The sequence below is a fragment of the Neltuma alba genome, unplaced genomic scaffold (assembly GCF_004799145.2).
Source record: "Neltuma alba isolate B1F8T4 unplaced genomic scaffold, ASM479914v2 tig00010755_pilon, whole genome shotgun sequence".
Classification (NCBI taxonomy): Eukaryota; Viridiplantae; Streptophyta; class Magnoliopsida; order Fabales; family Fabaceae; genus Neltuma; species Neltuma alba.
In genome coordinates this window covers 323,509-339,239 of record NW_021635580.1, presented here as the reverse complement: position 1 = coordinate 339,239, position 15,731 = coordinate 323,509, and the positions used below count along the sequence as shown (strand labels likewise).

The 15,731-nt window shown below is 33.9% G+C and overlaps 1 protein-coding gene across 1 annotated transcript; it reads right to left on the bottom strand.

Annotated features, from left to right (window-relative positions):
* Window positions 1-243: 243 nt before the first annotated feature.
* On the bottom strand, window positions 244-2,211 carry LOC114758817 (high mobility group nucleosome-binding domain-containing protein 5-like). Its single transcript, XM_028947900.1, has 3 exons — window positions 2,023-2,211; window positions 1,388-1,516; window positions 244-531 (listed from the first exon to the last, which is right to left on the bottom strand). Exons 1-3 carry the CDS (start codon window positions 2,209-2,211, stop codon window positions 244-246), a joined length of 606 nt encoding a protein of 201 aa, XP_028803733.1.
* Window positions 2,212-15,731: the final 13,520 nt, after the last annotated feature.

The following is a 15,731-nucleotide window of genomic DNA, read 5'->3' as shown; positions in this document are numbered from 1 at the left end:
CCAGGGGGATACCTCCATCGGTAAGTGACCCTCTGCATCATCACCTTCAACACTGGGTGACACTTTCCTAGGAGGACTGACTGCAGGTATGTCACCCTCTGTATCATTACCTACAATGCTGCCTAGCACTTTCATGTGGAAACTGGCTGCGGGTATGTCACCCTCCCTATCATAACCTTCAATATTAGGTGGCACTTCCATAGGAGAACTAGTTATGGGTGTTGTACTCTCCATCACAAGTGGTTATGTGTCATCACCCTCTCCATCACCCTTGTGTTCCATGCCCCCTTCGCTCATGTCATCATTATCCCCTTGACCCTCTTCCTCCATCTCTTTATTCTCACTGTGATCCTCCGTGTCATCCTTCTTATGACTATCTCCATCTTCACTACCTACTTCATCCTTCTCCTTTTCCTCAGTTGTGTCATCATTGTTGCGCCTGTCCTCCTTATCATCTTTAGACCCACTGATAATTGTAGGTATTGTCTCAACTTGAGCCTTTCTTCTTGATTTATCTTTCCCACTATCTCCCTATCTTGGGATTTGCACCTTCATCAGCTTCTCATCCACCATTTTCATCAGCATCTTTTGCCCTTCCTCTATCCTCTTCATTAAGCGCTCGCGTAATTTCTTCAACTCCTACATACAAAAGACATTTATTAACTAAGTATACAGAATAACAAGTTCACTATGGGAAACACCTTCACTATGGCATATGACAAGTTCATTATACAGAATGACAACTTTAGTAAACCAAATCACAACTCACGTATGGCAGATGACAAGTTCGTTATACCGAATGACAAGTTCTGTATACAAAATCACAACTCGCGTATGCCTAATGACAACTTCACTATGGGAAATCACAAGTTTACTTTTGCGAATGACAAGTTCAGTAAACAAAATCGCAACTCAGGTATGGTAGATAACAAGTTCATTATACGGGATGACATGTTCAGTAAACTAAATCATAACTCACGTATGGCAGATGACAAGTTCATTATACCAAATGACAAGTTCAGTATACAAAATCACAACTCACATATGTCAAATGAAAACTTCACTATGGGAAATCACAAGTTTACTTTTGCAAATGATAAGTTCAGTAAACAAAATCACAACTCAGGTATGGCACTTGGCAGGTTCACAATGACAAATGATAGGTTCACAATTTCAGTATACCTAATGACAAGCTCAATATGGCCAATCATAACATAAGTATTGTGAATAACAACTTGAGTTTGCCAAATTACAACTTAACAATAACAAAGCTCTATGTCACTGAAGCGAATCAGAACTTCAATATAGAAAATGACAACTTAACTATGGCAGATAAGAAGTACAGGTTACAAAATAAAAACTTTAGTTTACCAATTATACCACATACCAGGTCCAAAAACTCTACAATTATCCTCTCTTCTTTCCCTATCACAGCTTCACCACCTTTTTCTCCATACATAATTCCTCTAACACTCTTCCTCTTCTTGCTGGCCAATTCTTTTATCTTCTCAGTAGTCTAATATTCAATTGCAACAGTGGACTCTTGACCAACAGGCATGTTGAGGTTAAAATGCTCACAAAAAAAATGCTACAAGCCAGGCACATATATACAACATTAATGTCATGCACAATAGTACTCAAATGCAAACACATCAAGAAACAAAATAGTAATATCAGAAGCAAGTATATGCAGCCACCACCAGTGTTGCTCCCCTGCCCTTCATTGCCTTACCTATACCCTTTGACATAGTCTCCCATTTCTTTCCAAAGGTCCTCTATAATATAGGCAGCTCAATCATACTTTCCAAAGTCATCTATTCTGCAATACATGACTCTGACAAACTTTTCACTCACTTCTGAGCTTGATTTCAGACATAGAAAACTACCCAGCATGTACAGCATAAATAAAAACTCAAATCTGTGATCCTCCTCCCATGAAGTAATGTCTTTTAGTATTTTATTGAATGACACTTTCTAATATTCATTTCTCAACTCCTGATACATAGTATCACCCTCATCAACCTTCGTTTTCAACTCCTCTATACCTTGACGGATTCCTAGCGACTGCTCAACATCTTGTGCTCCTATTTTCTCTGATTTTCCCTTGATTGTAATTTGATGCATTGGCAGGTCATATAATCTCAGTATGGTCACAATGAGATCACAGTGTAGTCTCTTTAATCCAACTTTCACCAACCTCTCAAAGCCCATCCTCTCAACCCTCTCCCTTAAGTCTTCATTATTATTCATAAAGTGCAGTAATTTTCTTAAACCCTTCAGGGACACTTGGGTTAGAAATGATGGGACATGTTTCTTTTTCTCTTCTCCCTTTTATGGCCTTCTTTTCTTTGCCTCCTCAGTGTACCTCATCTTTTCTTCAGTGGACAGAGTCTTCCATGCATTTAACGCAACATCACTTTTCTGTTTGGCTGTCATGTCAGGGTCAACTATTGTGGCCATAAACTCACTTCTGAATAACAACCAACTGTTGTGTGCCTTTTTTGATCCAGAGGCTCCTTCTGATGCCATCTTTCGTTTCCTGCAAAACATTCAATATACAATCCTTCACAACTACATTTACTAACTAACTATCACCTCTGTTAACAACCTATTCTGTAACCAACGGCCTTCTTACATCACCACTACTGACTTCTTATTTTGAAACATGAACTTGTAATTTCATATAAACAAGTTGTCAATTTCTCAAAATAAACTTGTTATTCTCAACTACTTCTCATGCTTGTTATTTCTCACTATTAACTTGTCATTTACAATTATTAACTAGTTATTTCATATTGTAAAGTTCTTTAATTGTCATACTTGCCTTTGTTATTCTCTACTTGTCATTGTCATTTTTAAACTTGTTATTTCCTATTGTTAACTTGTAAGGAAGCCATGGCAACCTTCTTATTCCCAACTACTCAATAACTTGTTATTCATGATATTAAACTTGTTATTTCCTACTACCAACTTTTAATTACATAATTGTTATTTTACATTATCAACTTGTCAACCCCTACTTCTAACACTTTAACATCTCTTCAAATCAATTAATAGTTAGCCAATTCAATTTGCACTTTACCCATTCCCGTGTCGTCATTTCCCAAACTAATCTTGTCATCCTCCTAATTAATCTTCTCATTCCCTTCCCACCCAAACCCATTTGCACATCTTCTTCCATAGATAAGCATTTTTCGCCAATCAATCATAACTTACTCGACAGAAAAACATATATATACTTTCCTGCCCTAAACGCATTCCCTCTCCTTAATGTATCACATATGTAGCAACTAACACAAACAAACCAAAGGTTCAAACTTACCACTACAATTTGTCGCCGAATGCTGCTGTTAACTTTGATAGCCACACATGATTGTGACGATGCCTCTACCTCCTCCCTTGCCTTTGACAATACCGATAGATCACTACTCCAGCACTACTCTGTTCTCCTCTCCCACAGCAGATACACTCTTTTCTCACACTATACTCCTCTCGCTACAAAATGGAAGCAAACTCCTACGTGAAAATGGACAGAGTATAGAGAATGGTCAAGGGAATACAGAGCAAAGGGAAGTTATCACGCGTTAGGGAGGGGGAGAGCGCAAATATTTTTTTTTCCAAATGAGCGAGGGTCATTTCAAACATTTAACACACATTTCATAATTGCAATTTGGGACCATGTCCTTTACAGCTATTTTATATATTGGGGGTCTTTATTTACAATTTTTCCTACAATTTTTGGAACTGTTATTTAAACATATATTTTTGGAAAAATTAATCTTTTAGTCCTTATAGTTTTAGCACATTTGTAACTTAGTCCCTATATTTTGAGTTGATACAACTTAGTCCTTATAATTTTGACTCGATTATAACTCAGTCCCTAAGGTTTGACTTGCTACAACTCGGCTCCTATAGTTTTACCTATTTTATAATTCAGTCCTTGTGTTTTTAAAAAAATAAAATTGTATATCTAATAAAAGGAAGAACTAAATTATAAAATGGTTAAAAGTATAGGGACTGAGTTACAACGAGTCAAACTCGAGGGATTGAATTTCAACCAAGTCAAAACTATAGGGACTGAGTTACACCGAGTCAAAGTATAAATACTGAGTTACAAATGAATGAAAACTATAGGGACCAAGAGATTAATTTTTCTTATATTTTTTTATTTTTTGTTTTCAAGACTTGTTTTAAAAAACAATTTTATAAAATTGTTTTAGGAAAAAAAAACACTAAACAAAAACAAACAGGCCCTATATTACTTGTAAAAAGCAATGTAGTTTTTATGTATTACATCATTGATTGGACTATGTTATATACCACCCTAGATCATAATTAAATGTCTTTATATGAAAATTAAAAGGGTTTTTTTATCATTAAAATTGCAATTACTCTTTAATTTGTTTAATTTTCATGGACTTGTAATGCTACTTGAACTTGAATTGCATTATAGGTACATTGCAAGGTGAAGATTGGAGATGCAAAGGCCCAAGTGATTTCAACCTTTTGTTTTACCCTTGGAAGTTAAATTTAAAGATTATCCAAGGATTGCACTATAGGGTGCAATCCCAGGTCGTTCACTTAAGTAGAGCCTTAAACGAATGGACTTAAATTAACTATATGCCATGAAATGTAAACTGATTGGGAAAAAAGGATTTTCATTTGTAACTATGAATTGAATTAAATTAAAATGTAAAAGTATTTTTTTGGTTTTTGGGAGATTAAAAATGAAATGATAGAAAACAAGTGTTTAAACAGTGATAGAAACCTCTTGAAAGTGAACTTAGGCTATCATAGTTCAAAATTGATTTTAATGGGAGTAAAACTTCACTAAGTTCCTGAAGGGAGAACCTCAAAATACTCTTTAAGTCTAGGATCTTATTCAATGGCACCCCATTTCATAGGATCCTATTAAGTGTACTTAGTGTGTGTGGTAGGATTAGCTAATGCAATTCAAAATCAGCTCAATATCAAAACACAACCATGCAAGATAAGAGAGAATCACGAGGATTACAATGGAACATATATGTAACTTCATATATATATAAGCATAGAAATTCTACATTAACCAATCCAACTACACATAATGAATATCCAAAGCTGATTATAACCATAATCAAATAGCTTAGCTATAAATTACAAACCCTAAACTTAGGAAATCATAAATCTATAACTAAACCATAGATTAAGCTACTCCCCTTTTATGCTCCTTAAACTCAAGCCATTTTTATACCTTCAAGAGGAAAAGAAATGCCTAGCCACACATTGAGCTTTGAAACTTCACCAGTGGAAATGAATCTAAGCTGCCCATGGTGGAGGTTTTGACAGTGGAAATGGAGGAGAGTTAGGGTTAGATGAAATAAAGTGAGAGAGAGTGAGAGATGGAGGTTGTGTAATGAATAAATGACGCCACTTACCCAAAATAGGGTTTCTAATTTGGTCATAGGGTGAATTGGGTCAGTTTCCATGAGTAGGTAAGTAAATTTTTCAAAAAAGGTTCAGATCTAGGTTACTGATTCGAAGGTTTCGTCGTGGCGAACCATTCCTGCGAGGTGTTTTGCTTGATTTGGTGACTTAGCCACGGTGAACTTTGCCTGAGAGGTCTCTAATGAAATCCTCAAGTTGCACCATGGTGAAGTATAGCTTTCACCATGGCGAACTCTTCCAGTGCTAATACTCTTGATCTTGTGTGTTGTAATCTGTTGGTCTTCACATCTTGACTCTACTTTTTGATTGTCCTGCAATGAAAAGCAATAGTTTGAAGTATCAATTGTCCTAGAAGTCAATTGAATGCAATTAATAACTAATTATGATAATTTTACCCTCAAATGACACTAATTCAAAACAAAGACTCTCAATCTCAATTAAGCACAAATATCACTGAAAGGAGCCAAAAAGTATAACAAAAACCTTGAAAATATTATCAAATAATGAAAAAAATTTGTGCTCAATCACCAAGCAAGGGATAATATGGCCATACCATAAATACATCCATACATTGCTCAAGAAAATCAGAGAAAATGGAAAACATACAATGCTGAAATGTACTAAGAACATTACATAAACCAAATAGCATCGTCATATCCTAATAATTATAACTTAAAAGATGAGAAACTTAGAATTGACCGAAGGCTAGGTAGTGTAGTAGAGACAAAGACGAAACAAGTTTTGAAGTGAAACCCAGGTAAGGACTGAACTATCATTTTGAAAAGTTTCAGTCAAAGAAGGGTAAAATTGGAAATTATGCCCAAAATTTCTAAAAATTGTCAAAATTTTATGAAAAATAGAATAAATAGTCTAGAACAGTATTTGACACCTAAAATATCAAAACAAAATAAAAATAATTTCTTTTAAAATTTTTTGTAATTATTGGTATATTTGGCTAATTAAGGAAAACTTGGCTAAAATGAATTATTCCAAATATGCAGAGGTCTCAATAATTCATACAAAATATTACAGATTGTAAAATTATTCCTGACATCTGGAAGTGAAAAGGTTAACTTTAAAAATATCTAAAGCTGAATTTTATTGGTAAAAGGCTGATTTTGAGAAAAATTAAACAAAAAGAATTACAAGTCAAATTTTGTCCTAAGAAAAATTAGTGAACTTATCCTCATTAAAGAGAAGTCATTGGTATAGAGAAATAAATTTTAAGTACTGAATTTGACATGATCTAGAAAAAATTTAACTGATATTGAGAGATTATGCACTAGAATAACCTGAACCTTGGTGAAATAAATTTTCTCCCAATTTTTCTGCTAATTATGGCTTCAAAATGGTAAGGGGGATATGAACAGAATTATACAATTTGTCTAAGGACAAAATTGCAAGTAGATAAATTATAATAAAATATTGTTTTATATTCACATGGTTAATAAGTGGCATGTTATGTGGCATGATCATGGAGGGCAAGACAACATTAAAGAACAAGTATAGAAAGGAATTATAACATTTCATCATGGACAAAATAAGAAATCTAAGCCAAAAATTTGTCTATAAATACCCCTATAAATCTCATACCAAAAAAGAGAAATTGGAGGGGGAAGGTTTTGCCCTTGAATTTGATAAAAAGGAAGAGGAAGAAGGAAGAACAAAGATCAAGTATCATTAAGCAATCGTCCAAGGTAAGTTAAAGTACTCATTAAGAATTTAATTACCTTGATTAGTACATAATTTTGAATTGATTTGGATGGTTGAAAATGGCTAAAACCCTAGAAAAACCATACTACCCAAAATATCACATGATGTGGTATGAATAATTAAAGGATGGTATATGGACTAGTGGATAGAAAATTATTGGAAACTAGTGTTTTAACTTAGGTTTTGAAAGAATTCCAACTTGTGAAATATAGGCATATGTTTTGACTAAACTTGGTTAATGAGACTAGGGTTTGATTCATATTAATTTGATGCTTTCAATAGGTTTAGAAGTTGAAATTGTGTAGGACTATGTTGAGAAAATGTGTTTGGAAGCATCAAAATTGAAAATAAAAATTTTGAATATTAACCCCCTATGTCTCGGCCAAGTAGGGATCAATGAGAAGGAATTGGATTTTGATAAAAATAAATTTAAATATGGATTCTATATGAAAAATCATGTAGGAAAAGCATATGCGAGTTATGTTAAGAAAGATCATGCAAAAACTCTAAAATCAAGGATACAGGGTTAGTGTTTTAAGTTAAGTATTTAATGGAATTGTTTGAGTTGATTTAGATTGCCATTGTTGTGTAATTGATAGGCATTGGATTTGAGCAACAGAGGGCTCAAGAACAAGGAAAGAAAATCAAAGAGCAAAGCTTGATAAGAGCTAGCAAGAACTTATAATTTTTGTCTTGACTTGTATTGGTTGTTTTTGCTATTTATTATATGCCATGATGTGGTCGAGTTAGCTATGATGAAATGTGTTTAACTTCTTGCATTTATACCTTGGAAATTTTTATAGTTGAGTTGTCTAATGGTATGATTATACACCCCCTTTTTCATGGAATTATGTTATAGATGAAAATATGAAAATGTTGCTTGCATATAGCATGAATTAACCTTGCATTGTTAACATTATAATTGTTCTCTTTGCTACTGAGATTTCTTTAAAATCTCATCCCTCTTTATATATATAATTGATACTACTAGGAGTGGCTCATCAAATAAAAGGGAAAGAATATGGATGCATGAAAAAGATTGCATGAAATGTCATGCATTAATGAACTTTTTCATGTCATGTAACTTTGACTTTGAATAGAGTTATGCAGTATTATGTATTCTATGATAAATACTTGTATGAGACAACGTTCCAACCCTTGGGAAGTATTATGATATAAAATGCTTGATGATATGAATGGCTCTTGGAAAACATGAAAGTTAGGGATTATATTTTACAAGTTAAGGCAATAAAAAAGAGATAGAAATGCTTGAAAAACCCTAACTTTGAGGCCATGACTTCTCTAACCAAATGATAGAATTTGACTATGATATTTGGTGAGCCTAAAGTTCATATTCTAAGATTCAAATCAAGTAGTAGATCACAAAATTGAAGTTTTGTACGAAAAGTTATTAATTTTTGAAGTTGTGGTAAAAAGCTAAAAATTAAAAAGTGACCAAATAAATAGTACTTTTTGTAAACAAAATGGAGCCTAAATGGAATAGTGAATTGACCAATTAATATTTTCCTACATAAAGAAATGGAAAAGCTTTAGATAAAACTTGGAATCACTTCATTACAATTTTTCTAGACTTAATTATGATTTTTAAATTTTGCTAAAATTTTAGGGCTACAAAATGAATGGTAATATGAGAAAGTGATTTTTCAAAATATGGTTTCCTAAGCTTAATGCCATGCAATATAGTTCCATTTGACATGTTTTGGCTCTATTTGTGGTTGTAAATTAAGGTGACCAAATGCTAGTAAGGGACTGGTCACAGACACTAGCATAGCTGTGTGCTTTAGGGTAAACCTTCCTTCTGACTGGCTATCAATTGGGTCTAACCTAGTTGCTTTTTGAGTGTTGACCTTTTACATCAAATCATTCATGACCATAAGGTGTAAGCTAAAGTAGCTATCATTAGATCAGCCCCGCATGATGTTGTCTAAGTCTTAAGGACATTGTGAAAGTATTTTTCTCCTTTTTAGGACTCACACTATGATGGAAAAGGGATCTTCCACTCATATTCCTTGTTGGGGTTCTTATGAGCACATATAGTATGAATTACATGCTATGGTGTTTGTCTTAACTTTATTAAGAGTGTATGTTGATTTTGATTTATTAACACTATATAGACTTAAGTTTTAGGTACGGACAGTATCTAAATTAGAACTGTTTAACACAGATCCAATAACGTCCCATAAAAGAAGAGTTTTTTTGGTCTGGCTATAGGTTTCATGGATCGTAGTTATCCATGACTCGATCCATTCATTGTGTAGATCCATTATTTGGTCCATTGTGGATCTTATCTTAGACTTATTTGAGGCGACACGTGTTATGATACTTCTTAACCATTGTTCTTGCAGTATGGTGATCATGCGGTGTCTCATCTTTTATGTTCCTCATGAAAATAGAAGGTGGTCACTTGTGTAAGAAAGCCAACCTTAACCTGTACGACATACTAGTTATTGTATACCTCACACATATATGTATGTTCACACTCAACATATATTATGGTAATGCATATCTTTTATTCCTTAATAAAAGAAGTTCAAGATCTTATATTCTACGCATACCCAAAGTCTTTGACCGTTCCCTAACAAATTCTTAACAATGGGTTGTGTAAGGGGATCTACCAACTCCTTATGGGTAGAGTGGTATTAAACTGGCTTTGCCTTTTGGCAATCCTATCTCTTACCAAGAGATAATTTATGTCTATGTTAGTCCTACTTGTGTTAATGAGGATCGTTAGCATAGGCTATACCTAGCTATCACAACATATTGAAACATGACTCTTTAATCTACTATTAATCCCTAATCACTCTAGGAACCTCTTGAGCCATATGGCTTCTTGAGTGGTGGCAAAACATACTCTATGTTCTGATTCTATAGAAGCCTACTTGTGTCTAGTTCTCCCATCTCATTATTTAGTAGGAATAATTTTTTTGAACCAAATGTTGCTTTTATAGGTCTTTAGCCGAATCAGCATTATAAGTTGTTCTGTTGATGTATAACTTACGATCCATGATTTTTCTCAAGTATCTCATATCGTTTTTACAACATCCCATTACTTGTTTAATGAGTTTGTCACATCCCAATTTTTAGGCCTAAGACCCCTGGGAGTAGCCCAAAATAGGTAGGCTACTAAGCATCTCAGAGCAGAAGTTCCAAAAATGAAAAAGAAATCAAAAGAGTTTTAGGGACTAAATTGCAAAGTAAAAAAGTTATTGGGGGTAATGTGTAAATAATATTGAGGTTTATGAGAGTTTCAAGGGCCCAGAAAGAAAAAAGAGACTAGATACAGGCCAAAGGTTAAATTAGAAGCCTCAAAGAGATGTTTTATGAGGTTAAGTCTAAGCAGGGACTATATCATAATTTTAGAAAGTTACGGCCAATAGGAGTAAAAATGGAAAGTACACAGAAAATTTTAGAAAAATCCTAAAAATAGGAAATAATATTCTAAGACTCTTTTGTAAATAGAAATGATGAAAATATCCCTGGGGAAACTTAAATGAAATTTATAAGATTATGGCCCAGTAAAAATACGCAGATTGAGGTAATTATTTGAGATAGCAATAGATCTAAAAAATGTACGTAAAAATGAGGTTAGGAATTTATAAAATTAGTCTTGCTTTTAGAAGATTACTAGAATGACTGGAATAAAATAGAAGGCTCAATTATACTAATTAAGGGCATTTTAGTATATGATTTTTATATGAGGCTTAAAGAAAGTGTTATGGCCTGAGAAAATTCATAGATCTTCTTTAGAACTAAAGGAAATTTATAGAGTAGATAGAAGAATTTTTTGATCTCCAGAAGGCCATTAAGAAAGCCAAATAAATGTGAGCCAAGTAAATTAGAAGGAAACTTGGAGATTAAGTTTGATCCAAGGGCCAAGATCTATCCTTCCATTCATCTCTATTAGATTTGTTCGGCCTAGCTCTCTTATAGAAGGATGATGTAAGGAATGATGTAAGAACATAATGTATTGATGATGTGAAAGTGCATTTATAGTTTTAAGTTTGCCGTTACAATTTCTACTAGCTTTTAATGGCATAATAGTCCATTCAAGGCATAAGTTTTAGCTATAAATACCCCCTTGGAAGAGCATTTTGGCAACCTTTTGTAGAGGAGAAACTCTGTCAAAAATTAGAGAGAAAACTTGGGGGTGAAGGCTAAGAAGAAGGAACAAGATTCAAACTTCAAGATCAAGGTATATGATGATTCTAGGACCTATCTTGATGCCTATTTTGATTAAGTTACTATTTGTATATGATTCTAAAATTTGGCATGATTAAAGTACGCTTTCCAAAATTTAAATCCATAGGTAGAATACTTTATTTGGATATGTGTATGATTTATGGTGATTTTTCAAAGTTAAGGCTTTAAATCTGGAAACAGTTTTGACTATTAGAGCAGTAGGAAATTTCCATACAGTTTTGGTACTATTCTGGACTGAATTGGTTCTTGAGACTATTTTTCTTTAAAGAGAACTTATGGAACTTTCAGTAGGACTTGGAGGAACCACTCAATTTTGATTTTTCTGGAATTAATTACAAATTTTTAAAGTTGAGTATTTGAACAGTACCCACAAAGCAAATAATTTCATATTTGATATTTTTGAACCTAAGGCCATCTAAAGTGGCCCCAATTGACAAGAAATAGACCTTAAGGATGGGAAATGATGAGATTTATATTGGAAAAGCTAGAAAGAAAACCCTAACATCAAGAGAAAGGGTTGAGGTTCAAAAGAGTTAGTCTTGAACATTATGTAATCTCTTAGTCCTAATGGATAGTATAATCATTATGGCTATGTTTAGAACCTTAGAATATAACATCCAAACTTTTGGGCCTAGAAGTACCAGAAATAGTCTGAATTGGATAGGCTACTAGACCCCTTTTGAGCAGAAGTCCCAAAGATGAGAAAGGAAGTCAAAACAGTTTCAGGGACTAAACTGCAAAGTAAAAGTTTTCAGGGGCTCAAGTATAATCAAGTTAGAGGCTCCAGTAAAGTCTCGAAGGCCCAAAAAGAGAAAAGAGGCTAGTTACAGGCCAAGGGTTAAGTTAGAAACCTCAAAGAGAGGATTATATGAAGTTAAGTCCAAGTAGGGACTAAACCGTAAATTCAGAAAGTTATCATCAATAAGGGTAAAAATAGAAGAGTATATAGAGAATTCCAAGAAAATCCTAGAAAATGAGAAATAATATTCTAAGACTCTTTTGTGAAGAGAAAAGATGAAAATACCCCTGAAACAGCTTAAATGGAATTTATAAGGTTTTGGCCAGTAAAAAGTACATGGTTCGAGGTTATATTTGAAATAGCAAGAGACCTCAAAAATGTACACAAAAATGAAGTTAAATGGTTGAAAGTTGTAATAATTTATAAAATGAGTCCCGCAACCAAAAGGTTAGCAGAATGGCTTTAATAAATTAAAAAGCCAATTATGCCGATAAAAGGGTATTTTAGTAAATGAATTTTTATGTAAGGCTTAAAGGAAGTGTTATGGCCTAAGAAAATTCATAGATACTCTCTAGAATTAAAGAGAATTTATGGAGCAGACAGAAGAATTTTCTGAGCTCCAGAAGGCCATAAAGAAAGTCGGAGAAACGTGGACCAAGTAAATTCGGAGGAATCAAGTTTAATCCAACGACTAGGATCTAATCTCCCTTTTCCTCCACCACATTTGTGACACTTGGCATCTTCTAGAAGGATGAGGTAAGCATGACGCAAGAAGATGATGCAATGATGATGTAAAAGTCAACTTGAAGTTCTAAAATTGCCCTTACCCCTTCTATTAGCTATCAAGGGCATTTTGGTCCATTCAAGCCAAATTTTTGGCTATAAATAGGCACTCCCTCCCCTCACATTTTTGGCCAAGCAAGGAACCATAGGGAAAACTCTGCCGCTCTTGCATTTAGAGAGAGAAAGAGCTATTTCTAGTGAGAGAAAGTCCACCTAAGTTCAAGCTTCAAGATCAAGGTATGTGATGGTTGTAGCATATGATTTGATGTCTATTTTGACTTAGTTCCTCTTTGTATCTAATTCTGAAATTCAGTATGATTAAAGTACACTCAGTGAGCTTTAAATCCATGGGTAGAAAACTTTATTTGGATATGTGTACGATTTATGGTGATTTTTCAAAGTTAGGGTTTGAAATATGGAAACAGTGTTGAACCTTTAGAAGAGTGTCAATTTCCATACAATTTCAGTACCGTTCAGAATATAATTAGTTCCTGAAACTATCTTTTGTGTAAATTTAAATTAAGGATCTTTCAGTGAGACTTGGAACCACTCAATTTGGATTTTTCTAGAATTAATTATGAATTTTCAAAGTTGAGCGAAAATTCTGGAATTTCTGCGTGAACAGTACCCGCAAAGCATAATTTTCAGATTTGATCTTCTTGAATCTAAGACCATCTAAAGTGGTCCTAATTGACAAGAAATGGATCTTAAGGATGGAAAATAATGAGATTTATGTTAGGAAAGCTAGAACGAAAACCCTAAAACCAAGAGAAAGGGTTGAGGTTCAAGAAAGCTAGTCTTGAACTTTATGTAATCTAGTGGCCCTAATAGATTGTATCATCAATGTGACTATGTTTAGGACCTTGGAACATCCAAGAGGATGTTTGCTGATGTTGACCAAATGCCCACATGGTTGGAAAGTCAATGGAGTCAAAGGAAAAGTAAGAGGAAAGCTTGAGATGCAAGGTAGTGAACTTACCTATTGTCATTGCTTGATGTTGTATGCTTGTGTGTTGCCGTGTACATGTTATTGAATATTATTGTACATGTTTTAGCTGCTATAATTGCTATTCATGATGAGTAGATTATGTCTCCATGACCATGCATCAAGAAGTTAGCTTTGAGCATGTTAATATGTCACTAATTAACAAGAGAATAAACAAGTTACGTGTAGTGCATTAGCATCCATTTAGCATGATTAATATGGTATTGTTTGCTATTGAGATTCCCCCAAATCTCACCCCCTCCCTAACCAACCATTTAGGTCAATCAATGATGGGAAATAATGGCATGAGAAGCAAGGAGAAGAAAGTGGAGAATTGTTCATGTTAATGAATGATATTATTATTCAATGTATAATTCTCCTATTATGTAATTTATGTTATGGATGCCTATAATGCCATGTATTTAATTATAATGCTTATGACATGTGTAGAAATATATGAGCATGAACAGGAAAGAGTAAGCCCATGTTATGTATGCCAAAGAAATAAAAAGAATCAAAGGAAAGAGATGTTAAGGGATAAAACGTATGTCCTCGAGCAGTGAGTTTGTAGCTCCAGTTTGACCTAACCAATAAATGAGTTAAGTCATGAGATTTGGTTGACTCATAGTACACATCCCAAGCTTTGAAATGAGAGGTAGATCACCTCCATTGGATGTGTACACAAGGAGATACGAATTTCCAAATTTGAGCCATAGAATCTGGAAGTTTCAGATTTTACAAAATGAACAGTAATATTTATTGATTAAACTGTATGAATTGGGCAAGGATAAGTCCAATTGGATATTTGTTTCTTAAAGAGCATCGAAATAGCTTTCTGTAAAATTTCAGAACACTTCAATACGATTTTTATAGAATTAGTTATGGATTTTTGAAGTTAGACCTATAATCTGGAAATTTAACAGTGAATACCAACCCGAGTAATTATGGTGAAATTTTAAATCCACAGGCTTCTGTTATGATCTGCTTGAACCATAATGCTTATGAATGCGTGCTCTGAGGGGTTAAAGGTAGGATGTTTCATAGAACATCCAAGAGGATGTTTAATGATATTGGCTAAAAGCTTTTATGGTTGGGAAGTTAAGGGAATCAAAGCAAAAGCAAGAGGAAAGCTTGAAGTATAAGGTAGTGAACTTACCTATTATCATTGCTTGATGTTGTATGATTATGTAGTGATGTGTACATGATGTTTGAGTGTTATTGTGGCATGTCTTGACTACCGTAATTACTATTTATGATGAGTGGATTATGTCTCCATGGCCATGCATCAAGAAGGTAGCATTAAGCATGCTAATATATCACTAATTACCAAGAGAATAAGCTAGTTGCATGTAATGCATTAGCATCCATCTAGCATGATTAATGTGGTATTATTTGCTACTGAGATTTCCCCGAATCTCACCCCTTCCTAACCAACCATTTAGGTCAATCAATGATGTGCAATGATAGCATGAGAAGGAAGGAGAAGAAAGTTGAGAATTATTGATGTTAATTAGTAGTTAAGGATTAATGTATAATTCTCCTATTATGTAAATTATGTTATGGATGCCAACAATGCACTAGGATTAATTAGAATGTCTATGGCATGAATGAAAATGTATGAGAATGAATGGGAAAGAATAAGCCCAAGTTATGCATGCCAAAGTAATAAAAAGAATTAAAGCAAGAATTATTTAAAGGATAAAACGTAGGTCCTGGAGCAGTCAGCTTCCATTTCTAGTTTGACCTATCAAATCAATGAATTAATCCACAAAATTTGGCCGGCATATAATACACATCCCAAGCTTTAGAATGAGATGTAGATCACCTTAATGGGAGGTGTAGACAAGGAGATACAAATTTCTA